A 15,555-nucleotide genomic window follows, 5' to 3' on the forward strand; every position below is an offset into this window, starting at 1 on the left:
AAATGCCCAGCTGTCAACTTCCCTATTCAATGTTACATCACTTAATACCTTCTACTTCAATTGGTGACAGCAAACACATTCATTAGAGATTAATCTTTTGAAATGTTCACATACCTGACCTTTCATGAAGGTCTTCTGAGCCATTATATACACCTCCAACAACAGAAAAGTATGGCTGCGAGACAGCCAGTTACGGGAAACATTTTAGTCTTTTTTCTTTCTTTTTTTTTTAGCAAATCTCAAATCATCTTACTACAAACATTATATTTTGGAGTTATGACATAATCCTAATCATAATCATAGCTTCTCACTGATATTTATAGCTTTTGCCCATAAATCTGAAATGCATAGGGCCTACATAAAGTGAAGAGTGGGTAGAAGTGTGTAATTTTATTTACAAACACCAACTTTCATCGCTTACTCTTGTTACATAAAAATTTAAAAATTGTTAAACTAGGATATTCTATTTGAATAATAATTAAGATGAATACCTGCTTTCCAGGATTCCTAAATCTGGTTGCAAACTAATAGTCTCTGTTGTAATTTCCACTTTCCGTACACTTCCAAAGAAATCGGTTATCAGGACATTTTTAGGATCCCTCTGAAAAAGATCAGTGCGATGTCCAGGAGTAGACACACATAGACTTTTCGGACATACCTGAAACTGAAAAAATATATGTAAGAATAATAAATACACATACAGCTTTTATTAAGCCATAACACAATATAGTAGACTGCATTGTGTTTTTAAAGTTCTCCCAACCTAAAGAAGATACGTTTCTAAAGATAAAGGTTTCATTGTTATAGTAGTGCTTGACATTCTAAGAAAGTTATAAAGACATAAGAACAGGTGATAACACGGGAAACTGCCAGGGTAGAGTAAAAAACATTCAAGTTTTTGAACCATATGCTACAAAGTATATTTGAACCCTTAAATCTATGAGAATGCAAATGCAACACTATGACAAGAGAACTGGTTTTTTCTACATCTATATCTATCTTAGGAGGTTGCTCTGCCTGAGTGGTTTCTTTAAATGTTTTGTAATTGTGACCCTTCATTCAAACTTTAAATTCAAATTAAAAATTACACAGTTGCCCTAGCTGGTTTGGCTCAGTGGATAGAGCCCCAGACTGAAGGGTCCCAGATTCGAATCCAGTCAAGGACACATGCCTAGGTTGCTGGCTCTGTCCCCAGTGGGGGGCACGCAAGAGGCAGCTGATCAGTGATTCTCTCTCATCACTGATACTTCTGTCTCCCTCTCCCTTCCTCTCTGAAATCAATAAAAATATACATATTTTAAAAAATAACATGATAGCCCAATGTGTAAAAAAAAAAATGAAGTAGAAGTGCTCTGGATCACAGGGAGTTCAAGCATAGCCTCCCCACTAGATATCCCCCTTGCTCTCCTGCTATGAACCTATGGAAACGATTCCATAAATCAAGTAACTTTCATAGTTTATGCATGATGAGAACAAATCCATGGCACCTGCAGACACCAGTGCTCCAAAGACTATTGTCTAAAAACACAACTTCATTGATACACAGATCTCACAGTAATTTTTAAGTTAATCTTACTCCTGATAACCCACATCAATAAATTACCAAGGACAGACACATATTCAATCACTCAGCAAAGCATATAAAGTACCTATTATTACATACACTTCCTACTGTTACCTTCACAGAAGAAACAAAAATTGGTAAGACATGGTCCTGTCCTCAAGGTTTACCCAACACCCCTTCATTCTGAAGCATTCTGAAGCTACATGAAGGTAAGGACAGTGCCTGCCTCTTTCACTAGGGTATAGCCAGTGCCTGGCACTTAGCAATAACTCAAGAAATATGTGACTGCATGAACAAGATGTAAATTAATGGGGGGGAAAAAGAGTGAATGTCACTGATGCACAGTAATTATCCAATCTAGAATTGTTTCAAGCTTTTATTATGCCTACTTTCTTTATTTCTTTTTAATTGATTTCAGAGAGGAAGGAAAAGGGAGAGAGAGAGAAAAACATCAATGATGAGAGGAAATCATTGATACGCTGCCTCCTGCACGCCCCCTACTGAGGATCAAGGCCACAACCCTAGCATGTGCCCTTGACCACAATCAAACCTGGGACCCTTCAGTCTGCAGGCCGACGCTCTATCCACTGAGCCAAACCAGCTAGGACAGTTATGCCTATCTTCAATAGCAACCTCTAAATAGATTTATTTAAAAAGATACAACCAGTACAGAAAAATCAGTGGAAAAAGTGAGCTAAATTCAACAAGCCATGTCAGTACACTGTATTAAAAGTTGTAGGTGCACAAAAATACGTAAGAAAAGGTCCCTCTACTCCAAGAACTTCCCATTAAGTGAGAAAGACACCCACACTCAGTAAGTTCAAAAAAAGATAGACTATGGTAAATGATATGAAAGAGAAATAAAGCTCTGAAAAGCTTTATTTATTTTATGCAAATTTGGGAAGACTTCCTGAAGGAGGCAGGATCTGATTTTACTCCTGAAAAATAGGCAGAATTTCAATATGTGAATATAAAAAAGTACATTTCTGGTAAGAAAAAGAGCAGAGCAAATGAATGAAAATAGAAAAGTATCTCAAGGAAGAGCAAGATAACTGGGCTAAATCTATAGGTTTCTTGTAGTAAAGAAAAAGTTACTACTGTAAAGGGAGATTCAAGGTGTGGTTTTACAAGGCTGCCTTCAGCATATGGCACAGTACCCTAGTAGTACAGGGAATAATAGACTTCACTGATCATGTTAAGATTAGCATACCTATGTGCTATAATCAAATCAAGCAAATACTTACAAGGTCATTCATATTAGTTTGGCTAGCTGGATTAATTTCTTCCAAAAATTCTAAGACATAAAATGTGTATCTATCCATAAGGTGAACTCCAATTGCAGGATCAGGTTGATGCTACAAAAAACCAAAACATATACAATAGCATATTATTAAGCCATAAAAAAGAATAAAATAATATGGAATAAAAATAAAACAAGCTCATAGATACAGAGAACAGATTGGTGGTTGCCAAAGGCATGGAGATATGTGGTGGGCCAAATAGCTGAAGGAAGTCAAAAGGTACAAGCCTCCAATCATAAAATAAACAAGTCATGGGTGTGTAATTTATAGCACGGCAACTTCCATTAATAATTCTGTATTGCATATTTGAACATTGCTAAAAGAGATCTTAAAAGTTCCCATTACATGAAAAAAAATTATATGACTGTGTATGGTGACAGATGTTATTTACACTTATTGTGGTGATCATTTCACAATATATACAAACTAGAGGCCTGGTGCACGAATTCAGGCACCAGTGCAGTCCTTTGGCCTGGCCTGCAGGATCAGGCTGAAACCAGCTCTCCGACATCCCCCAAGGGGTCCCAGATTGCGAGAGAACACAGGCCAGGCTGAGGGCCCCCACTGGTGCACGATCGGGACCGAGGAGGGACGCGGGAGGTTGGCCAGCCAGGGAGGAACCGAGGGAGGGCTCCAGGGCATGTCCAGCCTGTCTCACTCAGTCCCAATTGGCCGGACCCCAGCAGCAAGCTAACCTACCGGTAGGAGCATCTGCTCCCTGGTGGTCAGTGCACATCATAGCAGCTGGTTGACCATCGACTGTCTGCCCCCTGGTAGTCAGTACATGTCATAGCGAGCAATTGAGCAGCCTTAGCATATCATCAGCATATTACACTTTGATTGGTTGAATGGATGACTGGACGACCGGACACTTAGCATATTAGGCTTTTATTATATAAGATATCAAATCATGTTATACACCTAAAACCAATGTCAATTATACCTCAATTTAAAAAAAAAAAGTTTTAAAAGCCAAGCAAAAAATATATGTCTAATAACATAATTATAACCAATGTTTTAAATGTAATCAAAGTTTCCTTCTAAGGTATTAAAAAAGTCTAAGAATAAGAAGTAGCAGATATACTCATTAAGCATATAAGTGATTTGAGAAATAGCTACACATTCTAAAGACAATGCAGTTTACAAATGGGAAAAATTACCTACCGAGAGTGAATCTTCCCCCACTTGGCTACTAGCTAAAGCCATTATGTTAGGAGAATAAAATCGCTCATACATGGATGCTCCTTGACAAGTATCAATAATAAACAGTAGCTCATTGTAGCTGAAAGAAAAGTAGTAATATCTTTGACATGAATCATGCTGTTAATCATACACTGACTAATATTTTTACAATACTTCCATAGCATAACATGTTTAAGTTATATCTTAGTCATTTCATTAGTTAAAAATTGAAACTTTTCAGAATTTCCAATACAAATTTGATATTAGAAATATTAAAGGTATAATCCTGTCCAGAAAAACCACCTCAGTGGGGAGTGGTTATTGTGCCCCAACTCTTTCCCCTTCCCTTATCTGTGCCACATAATTCAGAATCCAAATGAATACTCAATACTGAATTCAACAAACACATACTTGGTACTCATGCTGCCCTAGAAACTGACCTACATTCAGAAAAAAAATAGAAATTTAAAAAAAAAAATACACACACACACACACACACACACACAAATATGACTTAGTCACCATACTCAAAGAGCTTAAAAATTTAACTGGAAGACAGATGCTAAACTGTACGATAAGTGATACAAATATTTATTGAGAGCCTACAATGTGCCTGATACTAAGCTGGAAATACAACAGTCCCTGCCCTCATATTGCTTAGGAAAGTCAAAGTGCTGTAAGAGCACTGAGAAAGGAACAGAGAGAACTGTAAAGAAAGGCAGGTCAGGAAAAGGTGATGTCTGACATGGGCAGTGACGAGTGAGTGTTATTGTATCCAACAAAGAAAGAAAAAGCCCATTCCAGCAAAGAAAGAAAACGCTTGTGCTAAGGCACATACATGTGAATAAGTATAAATGTTTGGGGAAATGGGAGAATAGTACTATATAGCTAGGATTTAAAGTAATTTGGGGAAATGGAGGGAAATTCATTTCAAAAAGGTAGGTTAGGTCAATCTGTAAATAAAGTATCCAATATAAAGTCTGGATCCTATCCTATAAATTTGAAGAAGCCACCAAAGGCTTTTTTTAAGTGAAAGAATAAACACAATAAGCTATATATTTTAGAATGAGCTGCCTCACTGGTGAAAGTGAAAGTAGGGAGCAGATACGTTTTCTCAGAGGTTTATCGCAGACACTGGATCTAGGCAAATAGCTAACATTGCACCTAGAAAAGAAAGTCTGTAATCTTTCTTTTTTAATTTTTTTATTGATTTCAGAAAGGAAGGGAGAGGGAGAGAGAGATAGAAACATCAATGATGACAGAGAATCACTGATTGGCTGCTTTCTGCACACCCTATACTGGGAACCGAGCCCACAACTGGGCATGTGCCCTGACCAGGAATCAAACTGTGACCTCCTGGTTCATAGGTTGATGCTCAACCATTGAGCCAAGCCGGCCAGGCAAAAGTATGTAATCTTGAACCACAATATCTAAGCAGGTGATAGAAGGTACAATTAATATAACATTTCTTCTGAGACAAACTCAGTGGAGGCCCCTGAGGATCAGAAACTTCTAAGGTTACGTGAAGCAGTACAATATTGCATCACCTGGGCATGGATCCTAGGGCTGGCACTTTCTAGTTGTGTAAAGCGTGGCAAGTTACTTAATCTGTTTAGCTCAATTTAATCATTTATAAAAAGCAGGAATAATAAAAGTAGCTACTTCATGGAGCTGTTATTAAAACTTAATCACACAATGCCCAGCACCTACTATGCATTCAATAAATGTAAACTATGAATAAGATAAAACCAGTGATTAGCAAAATCTTCCTCCTCAATACTTCCAAATATTCTGCTTATGCTTATAATTCAATATTTATAATATTTAATTTGTAGCGTAGTTGTGTATTCTCTTCTACTATATTTTTAACCCTTTCAAGGCAAAATAAGCATCACGTTCCCCTCTGTGCCATATGTTTAAAAGGTACCCATAGTGTTTCTTGAAGGTAACCAAGTTAAAAGCAGTGCTATGGCTATTTTTTAACTTTATTTTTATTGTTGACACTATTACAGATGTCCCCATTTTCCTCCCTTTGCCCACTCCATCCAGTCCTGCTCCCTGCTTCCTTCTGGCCATCACCACACTGTTTTATTTTAAATTCACTCAATAAGTTCATATAACAACTTTCAACTAAAGGGATGCTTAGCATTAGATTAATAACAATATATCATCGTAATGTGAGTCGTTACAAATTTTATGCTAATAGTAATTTCAACATTTTTTTCCAAATAGTAATATATTGTTATCACACGGAGGGCCAGAGAATGTGCAAAAAGTAAGATTAGGCACAAGATGGAAAATGAATATCTGTTCATAATCCCCCTACATAATGGGGAACGTTGTTAGTGGGACTCTTAGCTCCTCGAAAAGATGGTTAAATAATAAGAGCTGTGATCTTAAAAGGTTAACTTTTTTCCATGTTCTTCAATAACTCTGAATTCTTTCTTCTAAAAATAACTCCATTCAATAGAAATAACAAACATAAATCTAAAAGAAATGATTCAAATAAATTAAAAATCTCATAAAGTAGGATCTATAGATCTACTAACCATGGAAAAATTAGGTACCAATTTATCTTGTGAAAAGTAGTTATTTGCTAATTACCGTCTTTTCTGCCACATTTGTTCAAAAGCATCTGCAAGTTCTATGTTGGTAATTTCTTCAGAATCTTGAAATTTCAAGAAACCATTGCCACCATGTCCTTACAGGAAGAGGCAAAAAGATCAAACAGACACATTTTTTAATGCAAACCACATATATCCAGATATAAATATTTATTTCTTTCATGGCAATCTTTAATATTATTTGTTATTATATACTCTAAAGTAAAAAATACTGTGAAAGTTAATTTTATACCAATTAGAAAGAGAATAATGATAGACATAAAAATAGTAGATATAATATCTCTAAGAGTTTTTCTATCATTCAATTATAGAAAAGCACATTTACATTTTCTCATTGGCTCCATTATTAGGTCAGAAATGAGTTTCCATAGATGAAAATTTCTCATACACTGAGCAAACACGTGTGGTGAGAAAGAAGTAGAAGACACTAGCAAGTCTCATGGTATGCCAGCACTATTCACAGTGTATACTTGGAATGCTTTACTACTAGAAAATGTAGTTATCACTTAAAAAATGATGTTTTTACAAGTATCAAATTCCACCCTGGAGAGTTGACCAGAAGATTCTGACATTTAGAATGAATTAAAGACTCAATCTGTCTGGATTCTAACAACAGCTTATCCACTTAATGACTGTTATCTTAAATTACTTAATCTTTCTATGCCTCAGTTTCTTCAGCTGTAAAGTGAGAAATATGTCAGTAAGACCTTCATTAGCATGCCTACATAGCTACAGATTTTATAAAGGCACCTCCCACTGGGCAGCAAAATAGAAAAAGTTTTCTATTTTACTGCCTCTCTGAATATATGCAGTCCTGTGAGCTCAGAAGTGGTTAGTGGGTATGCCTTTGTGGGGGGAAAATACTTCTCCTTCCCATTAGACAACTCTATGGCAGGGCACACAGCTTAGTAAGTGTAAACATATACTGAATTTTAGCTGCCACTCACCTCCCTACCCAAACACTTAAGTGAAGTGCACAACCCACACAACCCTATATCAATTCTAAATATCAGCACCTTTGGTTGCTGTGAGGATGAAATGAACTACACACAGTGGTTTAGAATACTACCGTAGGTATAGTAAGCCTCAGTAAATACTAGCTATTATCAGTTTTATTACCATATTATAATTAGCAACCCTCCTGTCTTCTTCCATGGGTTAGCAAACTCCTTCTGTAAAGGGCCAGGTAGTAAATGTTACAAGCTTGTGGGTTATCAGGACTCTGCTATTGTAGTGTAAAAGCAGTCATAGAAAACATGTAAAACAAATGGATGCGACTATGTTCCACTAAAACTTGATTTTCAAAACAGGGAGCCCTTTCATGGACCATCATTTACAAAATCCTATTTCAGATTACTGGAATTTCTTCCATATCAATCAACTCAGAAAAAAAATTGTTGTAAAACCTCTTGTTTGGTGCATCAAATAAAGCTAAGCTACAAGACTATACTTCGTCCCATTTGCCACAAAGGCTTTAAAATTTCTTGTAACTTAAATAAACTAAAATTAAAATTTTCCTGACTTCATTAACTCTGCTGAGTTCATTTATAAGGTTTATAAATTGACTGCATTTTAAAAGCTGTAAATAAATGCAGAATGATAGATAAATAAAAGGAAACCGCTAAGTAGGGGTCAGTAACAGCCTTCCTGTAACATCTAAGAATCATTCTGCACCTGTTTTATCATCAGCTTAATGGAATGTCCCTGAAAAAAATGTTTAAATGACAACTGATCAACATTCATATTTACTGAATACTACTATAAGACAGGGCACTGGTGATAAAAAGGTGAAAAACACATCATCATTGACACCTTGGAGTTCAAAATGTAATAAAGTCAATAAATATCCAGACAAAAAAGTAATCATAACTTAAATGCTAAAATAGAAACTGCAGATTAATATGGAAGTGCAAAGAAAAGAGCCTACACCAGCCATGGAGATGAGAAGTATCTTAGGGCAATACCAGGACATACCAGGACACTTCTGAGGAAGAAAGGAGGCACTATTAATTACATTGGGACAACAGGTGTAAACTAAAACTGCTGCAAGCAATTGAAAACATAGGTCACCCTAGACTTAGAAAGGAAAATCACTGAGACTAAAACATTAAGGAATAATCAGGTAGGCAAAGTGAACTGAGAAGACATCAATAAGCAAAGGCAATAAGCGTAAGCAAACAATATGAGGACAGAAATAGTCCAATGCTTGGAAGAGAATTAGAAAAAGTATAAGAACTAAAATTAAATCAGTAATAATATTAAATAAATTATATTAATTATATATTACATATAGTATAACTCCACAAATAATATAACTATATTATGGAGGACTTTACAACAGCACTCAATGTATAGACAAAAGACTACAGCAGCTCATATTGGGGAACTATATTAAAAATGCAGTTTCATGAGCCACACTCTGGAGCAAAACTAAATCAGGATTTTAGGAAAAGGCCTAAGTATCTGCATTTAGGTAATCCTTATACACACTAATATTTGAGACTCCATCATTGGAAACCAGAGGTTTAAGAAGAGGAAGGATAGATTTGCAATTTCTATTAAATACTTCAGTAGGACAATTAATAGGAGACAAAACTGAAGGCAAGGAGGCTAAAGCAGGATATTAAGTAAAACATAAGAAGCTTTACCAGTGTAATAGTAAAAAGAACAGAAATAAGAAACTAAGGGACAGCACAAAACGTTACACTGTTCTTAAATATTATTTCAAGTTGTTAGATATTATGAGAACTATATAACAAAGGGAACTGTATAACAAATCAACTATTTTAACCAAAAAATCATTTAAGTTGTTTAAATTTCTTTCCATGCAAATTTCTTATTGAAAAGAGTATATCCTATTATTAAATATCTAAATTCTGAAATTACCTGTCATATAAATAAGAATATTGCTCCTATCATCAGAAAGAAGACGTTTTGACCGAGGAGTACTAGGTGGGATCCTCCCAGTTAATACCCGTAAAAAATTCTCCACAGTTACCTGAAAAAGAGAGAGAGAGAGAGAGAGAGAGAGAGAGATCAGATAAAATAGAACATAGGGAAACCTGATATTTTTTTTTTACTTAAACATTCTTTCTCCTTTCTCTATGTATTACTCAATATAAATTGAAAATAAACACAAAGAGAAATAAACTAAAAATATATTCATTTAAATATGCACCTCAAAATAACTGCCTTCATTTAAAAAAAAAAAACTAACAAAAACTACTTGGGGGGGGGGGAGTTAATTCTAAATTTAAAACTTAAAAGCTATGCAAAGTATTGCCAAGAATTTTATAAATCTGGCTTCACAGGCAATTCTTTAGGAAGATAAAAAAATATATAGAAACTTGTGAATAAATTCAGCTATATAACTATTGCAGTTAATCTGGGCAACCACTTCCGTCAGTTCTAGTTCAACCATGAAAGACAGGTCCATAAATCATTAAAATAAAACCATATGGATCAGTCCATGAATAATCCCCAAGTTTTGTACCTTTGATTTTTTAGTGCATTTTGTTAAATTTCACGAAGAATATCTTTAACATGTAAAAAATTCATGCCTCTTTAAACCAGATCTCCCAACCTGGAATTTCTGCACCTCTGGGATTCTTTGAAAGCATATTTAAAGTCATGGAGAACGTAATGCTAATTTAAAGTTATATTATACAGATCTAAATTTAAAAAGCAGAAAATCTTTCTAGCTTTTTTGTTTGGCTTTTCTCTAGATCATGGTGTGTGTGTGTGTGCGTGTGTGTGTGTAAGCTCTTTGGTTTAAATTTATCCCAGAAGACAGCAAATTTTTAAGTGTTTTAATAGGATGTCTTATTGGCTAAAAAGGAAGGAAAAATTCTGTTCTACATTTTATAATGACTAAATAAACAAATAGAAAGTCCAACATTTATATACATTTAATCATTCAACAAATATTCTTTAAAGTCTTTAAAGGGCTAAAGGTACTTGCTAGATATAAGATAGGTAATATATAAGTCATGTCCTCAAGTAGTTTACAGCCTGGAAGGACATAGATATGCTTTTAAAATTGCTTCAAAACAATTCTGGGAATACAGCACATTGTGTCTTACTTTTGGTAGACTTAGTAAAAGAAGGATTATTGAGGAAAACTTCATCAAAGAACACTTCAAATTTTAAACATATTCACAATCTTTTTTTTATTATTAATTTCAGAGAAGAAGAGAAAGGGAGAGAGAGAGAGAAACATCAATGATGAGAGAGAATCATTGATTGGCTGCCTCTGGTAGGCCCCACACTGGGCATCAAGCCCACAACCTGGGCATGTAGCCTGACGGGGAATAGAACCATGACCTCTTGGTTCATAGGTCAATGCTCAACCACTGAGTCATGCCAGCTGGGCTACAATCTATTAAACTTAAAATGACATTTCAAGGGAGAAAATATAGTATAGTGCCACTATTCAAGTTTACATTTTTATTTTTAATCATATATGCATAAAAACACTAGAAGCATATTAAAAGTGGTTACCTCTAAGTAGTGGAAATATGGGTGAGTTTTTTGTTAGTCATTTTAATTTTTCCACAATTAATATATTTACTAAAAATATAAAACTTAAAATTTTTGATCAAATATGAAAAACAAATAATACATTTACTGTAAAGGAAAGTTAATATATGAAACCTCACTAAAATGTTCTCATAAAAACAAAGATAAAATTATTTTATCCTAAATACATATTTAAAATATTCATGTTGTGATAGTTTTACTTATATATTGTTTCCTTAATATGAACTCCAGAAACAGAATTATATCAAGGCTTAAATAACTATTATGTACAAAGTTTGAAGACAAAGAACAATACTATTTTATTCTACCACTATTTTAGAACTTAAGAGTAACAATAACTACATTTCAAAAATGTTGCTAAATTAAAAATTTACCTCATAACTTCTATAATCTACTTCCACATCATCTCCATATACATTTAGTTCCATATTCTTGTGACTAAATACTGTAGCTGGCTTGGGATTCCTAGGGTTGCAGGCCATATCATCTGCAAGCATCAGAACAATGTGGCTAGAAAAAAAAATTCCAGAAAATATATTATTTAAATAAAACCAAAAAGTTAAAAACAGATGCATTTTCTTTATGTCATGTGGCATTGTTTTCATTCTTTCCTTCATTAAAAATAACTTGAGCCCTAACCGGTTTGGCTCAGCGGATAGAGCGTCGGCCTGCGGACTCAAGGGTCCCAGGTTCGATTTCAGTCAAGGGCATGTACCTTGGTTGCGGGCACATCCCCATTGGGGAGTGTGCAGGAGGCAGCTGATCAGTGTTTCTCTCTCATCAATGTTTCTAACTCTCTATCCCTCTCCCTTCCTCTCTGTAAAAAATCAATAAAATATATTTTTTAAAAAATAACTAGAAATCATTATTGATTACATACTTAAAAGAGTTATTTTTTCATATCCTTATATAGTATAAGTTTTAAAGTAGAGAAATTAGAGCAATCTGGCATGAATTTATCTGCAGAACTTAAAGTTACTAATTTAAATTTTTTCCCAACAGAGTGTACTTTATGCCATATAGCAAGAGGAAGCTGTAGGAACCACACTGTCCTCCCCAAACATTTAAAAATAAATTAGTAATATGTGACATTCTCAGGACTTACACAGTTCATGTTAAACTATGATATTCCAACGAATTTGACTGTCAGAAGCACAAATGCTTAAATATGAAAACACGCAATCCAGAAGCAAGTGCGATCAGTGTATCACAGGATTACATCTCCTACCCAATCACTCTTCACTAGCTCCAGCTCCCCAGTACCAGCCACCATCATCTCTTGATTGGACGGCACTAGAATAGCTCCCCCCTGGCTTCCTGCTTCCATTCTCACCTTTTTACAGTCCATTCTCCTTATAGCCACCAGGGTGATCTTCCTTAAATAAGTCAAAACATTAAACTTTCTTACTTAAAACCCTCCAAGGACTCGCCACTATAATTAGAGGAAAATCAAAACTCCTTACATGGTCTAAAAAGCTCAATTAATGTGGTCTCTATCTCTCTAGCTTTGTTTGGCCGCTACCATCCACCATGTTCCATCACTGACCTTTCTGTCCTAGGAATATGCCAAGCCTTTCCCATTTCAGGGGCTACTGACCAAATTTAGACTTCTCTTCTCCCAAATCTTCATATCATTTCAACCTCAGCTTAGATATTCTATTCTCATTATGTATTTTATTTTCTACAGGTGATTTATGAATCTGAATCCCTATCATCTCCCACCACCACCCCCATTAGATTACAAACTCTCTGAGGGCAGGGCTTTATCTACCCTGGTTCACCACTGTAACCATCAGTAATACAGCCTGGTATATAGTAGGTATTCAATTAATATTCATTGAGTGAATGAAATATTTTCATTTTTGCATATACTTTCTTTAAGAGAAAATTACAAAATTTCTCTTAAATACTTATCTTTATCTTACCATTAAAACTGCTGGACATCAATTATTGTACTTGAGCTTCCCAAACATAAGGGAAAGATTAATTTGGCATATGCAACTAGTTTGGCAGGAGATAACAAGAAGAAAATGTTCTGCTGCATATGTTCCAAATACATTAAAGTTCAAAACTGAATCATTTTGATTTTTCTTGAAAATTGGCTAGGTTTATATTTTGAAAGGGTTCCAACTCCACCACATTCAAAGATCAGATCTTCAGCTGTTACTGATTCATATTCAAAAAATGATGAAAGTTATTCCTCTTAAAATGGAAAATATATCTTATATTTTTAATAATGTAAGATGATTAGCTTATATTAAGTTATTATTAATCAGATATTTTTGTTAAAAGCCACCATTAAACAATACTGAACTGACCTCCCAATCTCAGTATGAAAATAAAAAGTATTTCTTTAGGCCATGTTTTTGGTTTAAGATTCAATATCTACTCAATGTCAGTATCATAAAGAAGTAATAATTTCAGCTTCAAATTATAAATTCAATCAATATTTTTCCTAAAATTTTTAAATCTATTTTTCAATTACAGGTGACATATAACATTATATTAGTTTCAGGTTTTCCTCCAGATGCTTTTGAGCCTCAGTATAAGCACAATAACCCTATGTTAACATAATCAATATACCATTTAAAAATCATTATGTTTGTGGATAGTAAATGAAAAACTGGACAGGAAACAGACTGAATTTCAAAGGTTTAGAAGTCCAACCACACACTCTGTTCACTGTCTCTAAAACTTACAAAATGTTCAATTCAGAACTGTTTTCCAAGAGGAAAAAAATTCTCACTTGGTCCAAGTGTTAAATTGTTTGTATAATAATACTTACATACAGGGGTCCTCAAACTACGGCCCGCGGGCCACATGCGGCCCGCCGAAAACATTTATCTGGCCCACCGGGTGTTTTTGCCGCCGCTGTGTGCATAGGAATTTGTTCATAGTTGTTTTTTAAACTATAGTCCGGCCCTCCAACAGTCTGAGGGACAGTGAACTGGCCCCCTGTTTAAAAAGTTTGAGGACCCCTGCTTACATATATACATGAAAGTTAACTCCTTAGGTTTATAGTTCTTATAAAACTATAAATAAATATAAAATTATAAATTAAACTAATAAAACTACCAAACTAATACTACTCTAAAAACATTAATTCTACTTGAAGGATGATGTTATTTTGCTAAAACTAAATGGCTACTGTTATATTTAAATGGAGAAAAAGATAACATCAGGCCTGGCTTTACAGTTCATATTTTTCTATATTTTGACATCCACACTACAATATGATTTGATGATATGAGAAGTCTGTTCACAAAAAACATGTTGTACAAAATGCAATTCATAACTTCCAGACTGTTTACTTTTCAGTAGTTATATTTAACTACGCCTTGGCCAATAAACATTCTTTGAACACCAGTTATCATGAGATCTATCTTGACTCCATAGTGTCTTTTTCACTTGCATATCAAGTTAGCGTCTGAGCAGTTATTTAAGTCTTCACTGAGTGGGTATAAAATAACTGCTGGAATTAAGACCAAGACAATCTACACTGAAAACATACTACTACACACCTATAAATAATAGGTAGTTGTTTCTTATTAAAATTACGACAAAATCCCTCAAATATATCCAATCGATACAAGAATATGATATTCTTACAGATTGGCAATCTTATACTACCAGGTGTGATGACTCAATTTTCACACTTTATTCAAGCCCCCGCAAAAGCTACATCACAAAACAAAGCATATGGTAATATGGCTTTCTCTTAACACAAAACCAAAAGAAACAGTGAGCACTGAAGTTATATGAAGTTCAAAGTGGGTTTGAATACAAACAATACATAGTGGTTATTTACACAGGTAGTTTTTACATTTTTTTAAATCATGTATTCCAGTAAAAGAAAAGAATGCGAAGACAAACATATATATGCATACCTATATATACTAGAGGCTCAGTGCATGAAATTCATGCATGGGTTGGGTCCCTAGGCCTGGCCGGCGATCAGGGCCGATCAGGGCCTTCCTTCCCCTGGCTGCCAGCTGCCAGCTGGGCCTTCCTTCGTTCCACACCGCCCTCTGGTGGTCAGCGCACATCATAGCAAGCGGTCGAACTCCTGGTCGGTCAAACTCCCGCGGGGGCAATTTGCACATTAGCCTTTTATTATATAGGATGGGGATATATATATATATATACACACACACACACGCACGCACGCACGCACGCACTTACATATACTTAAGTCTATTATATATATTTAAAGTAGCAAATACTTAAGTCTTAGCAATCAGTGTGTGTATATATATCTACACTAATAAAAGAGAAACATGGTAATTAGCGTACAACCGCTACCCTTCCCATTGGCTAATCAGCATATCCTTATGCAAATTAACTG

General features: G+C 34.9%; 1 protein-coding gene across 1 annotated transcript in view; it reads right to left on the minus strand.

Moving 5' to 3' along the window:
* PIGK (phosphatidylinositol glycan anchor biosynthesis, class K) overlaps positions 1–15,555 on the minus strand; it is a 99,925-nt gene that overhangs the window by 50,477 nt on the left and 33,893 nt on the right. The window contains exons 3-8 of the mRNA XM_014544358.1: positions 11,585–11,720; positions 9,558–9,669; positions 6,652–6,748; positions 4,030–4,147; positions 2,809–2,919; positions 492–664 (exon numbers count right to left, since the gene is read on the minus strand). Of these exons, the coding sequence (XP_014399844.1) occupies positions 492–664; positions 2,809–2,919; positions 4,030–4,147; positions 6,652–6,748; positions 9,558–9,669; positions 11,585–11,707 (734 nt within the window). The 5' untranslated portion in view covers positions 11,708–11,720. The remainder of the gene's footprint in view (positions 1–491; positions 665–2,808; positions 2,920–4,029; positions 4,148–6,651; positions 6,749–9,557; positions 9,670–11,584; positions 11,721–15,555) is intronic.

This window comes from Myotis brandtii, unplaced genomic scaffold (genome assembly GCF_000412655.1).
Source record: "Myotis brandtii unplaced genomic scaffold, ASM41265v1 scaffold36, whole genome shotgun sequence".
Classification (NCBI taxonomy): domain Eukaryota; kingdom Metazoa; phylum Chordata; class Mammalia; order Chiroptera; family Vespertilionidae; genus Myotis; species Myotis brandtii.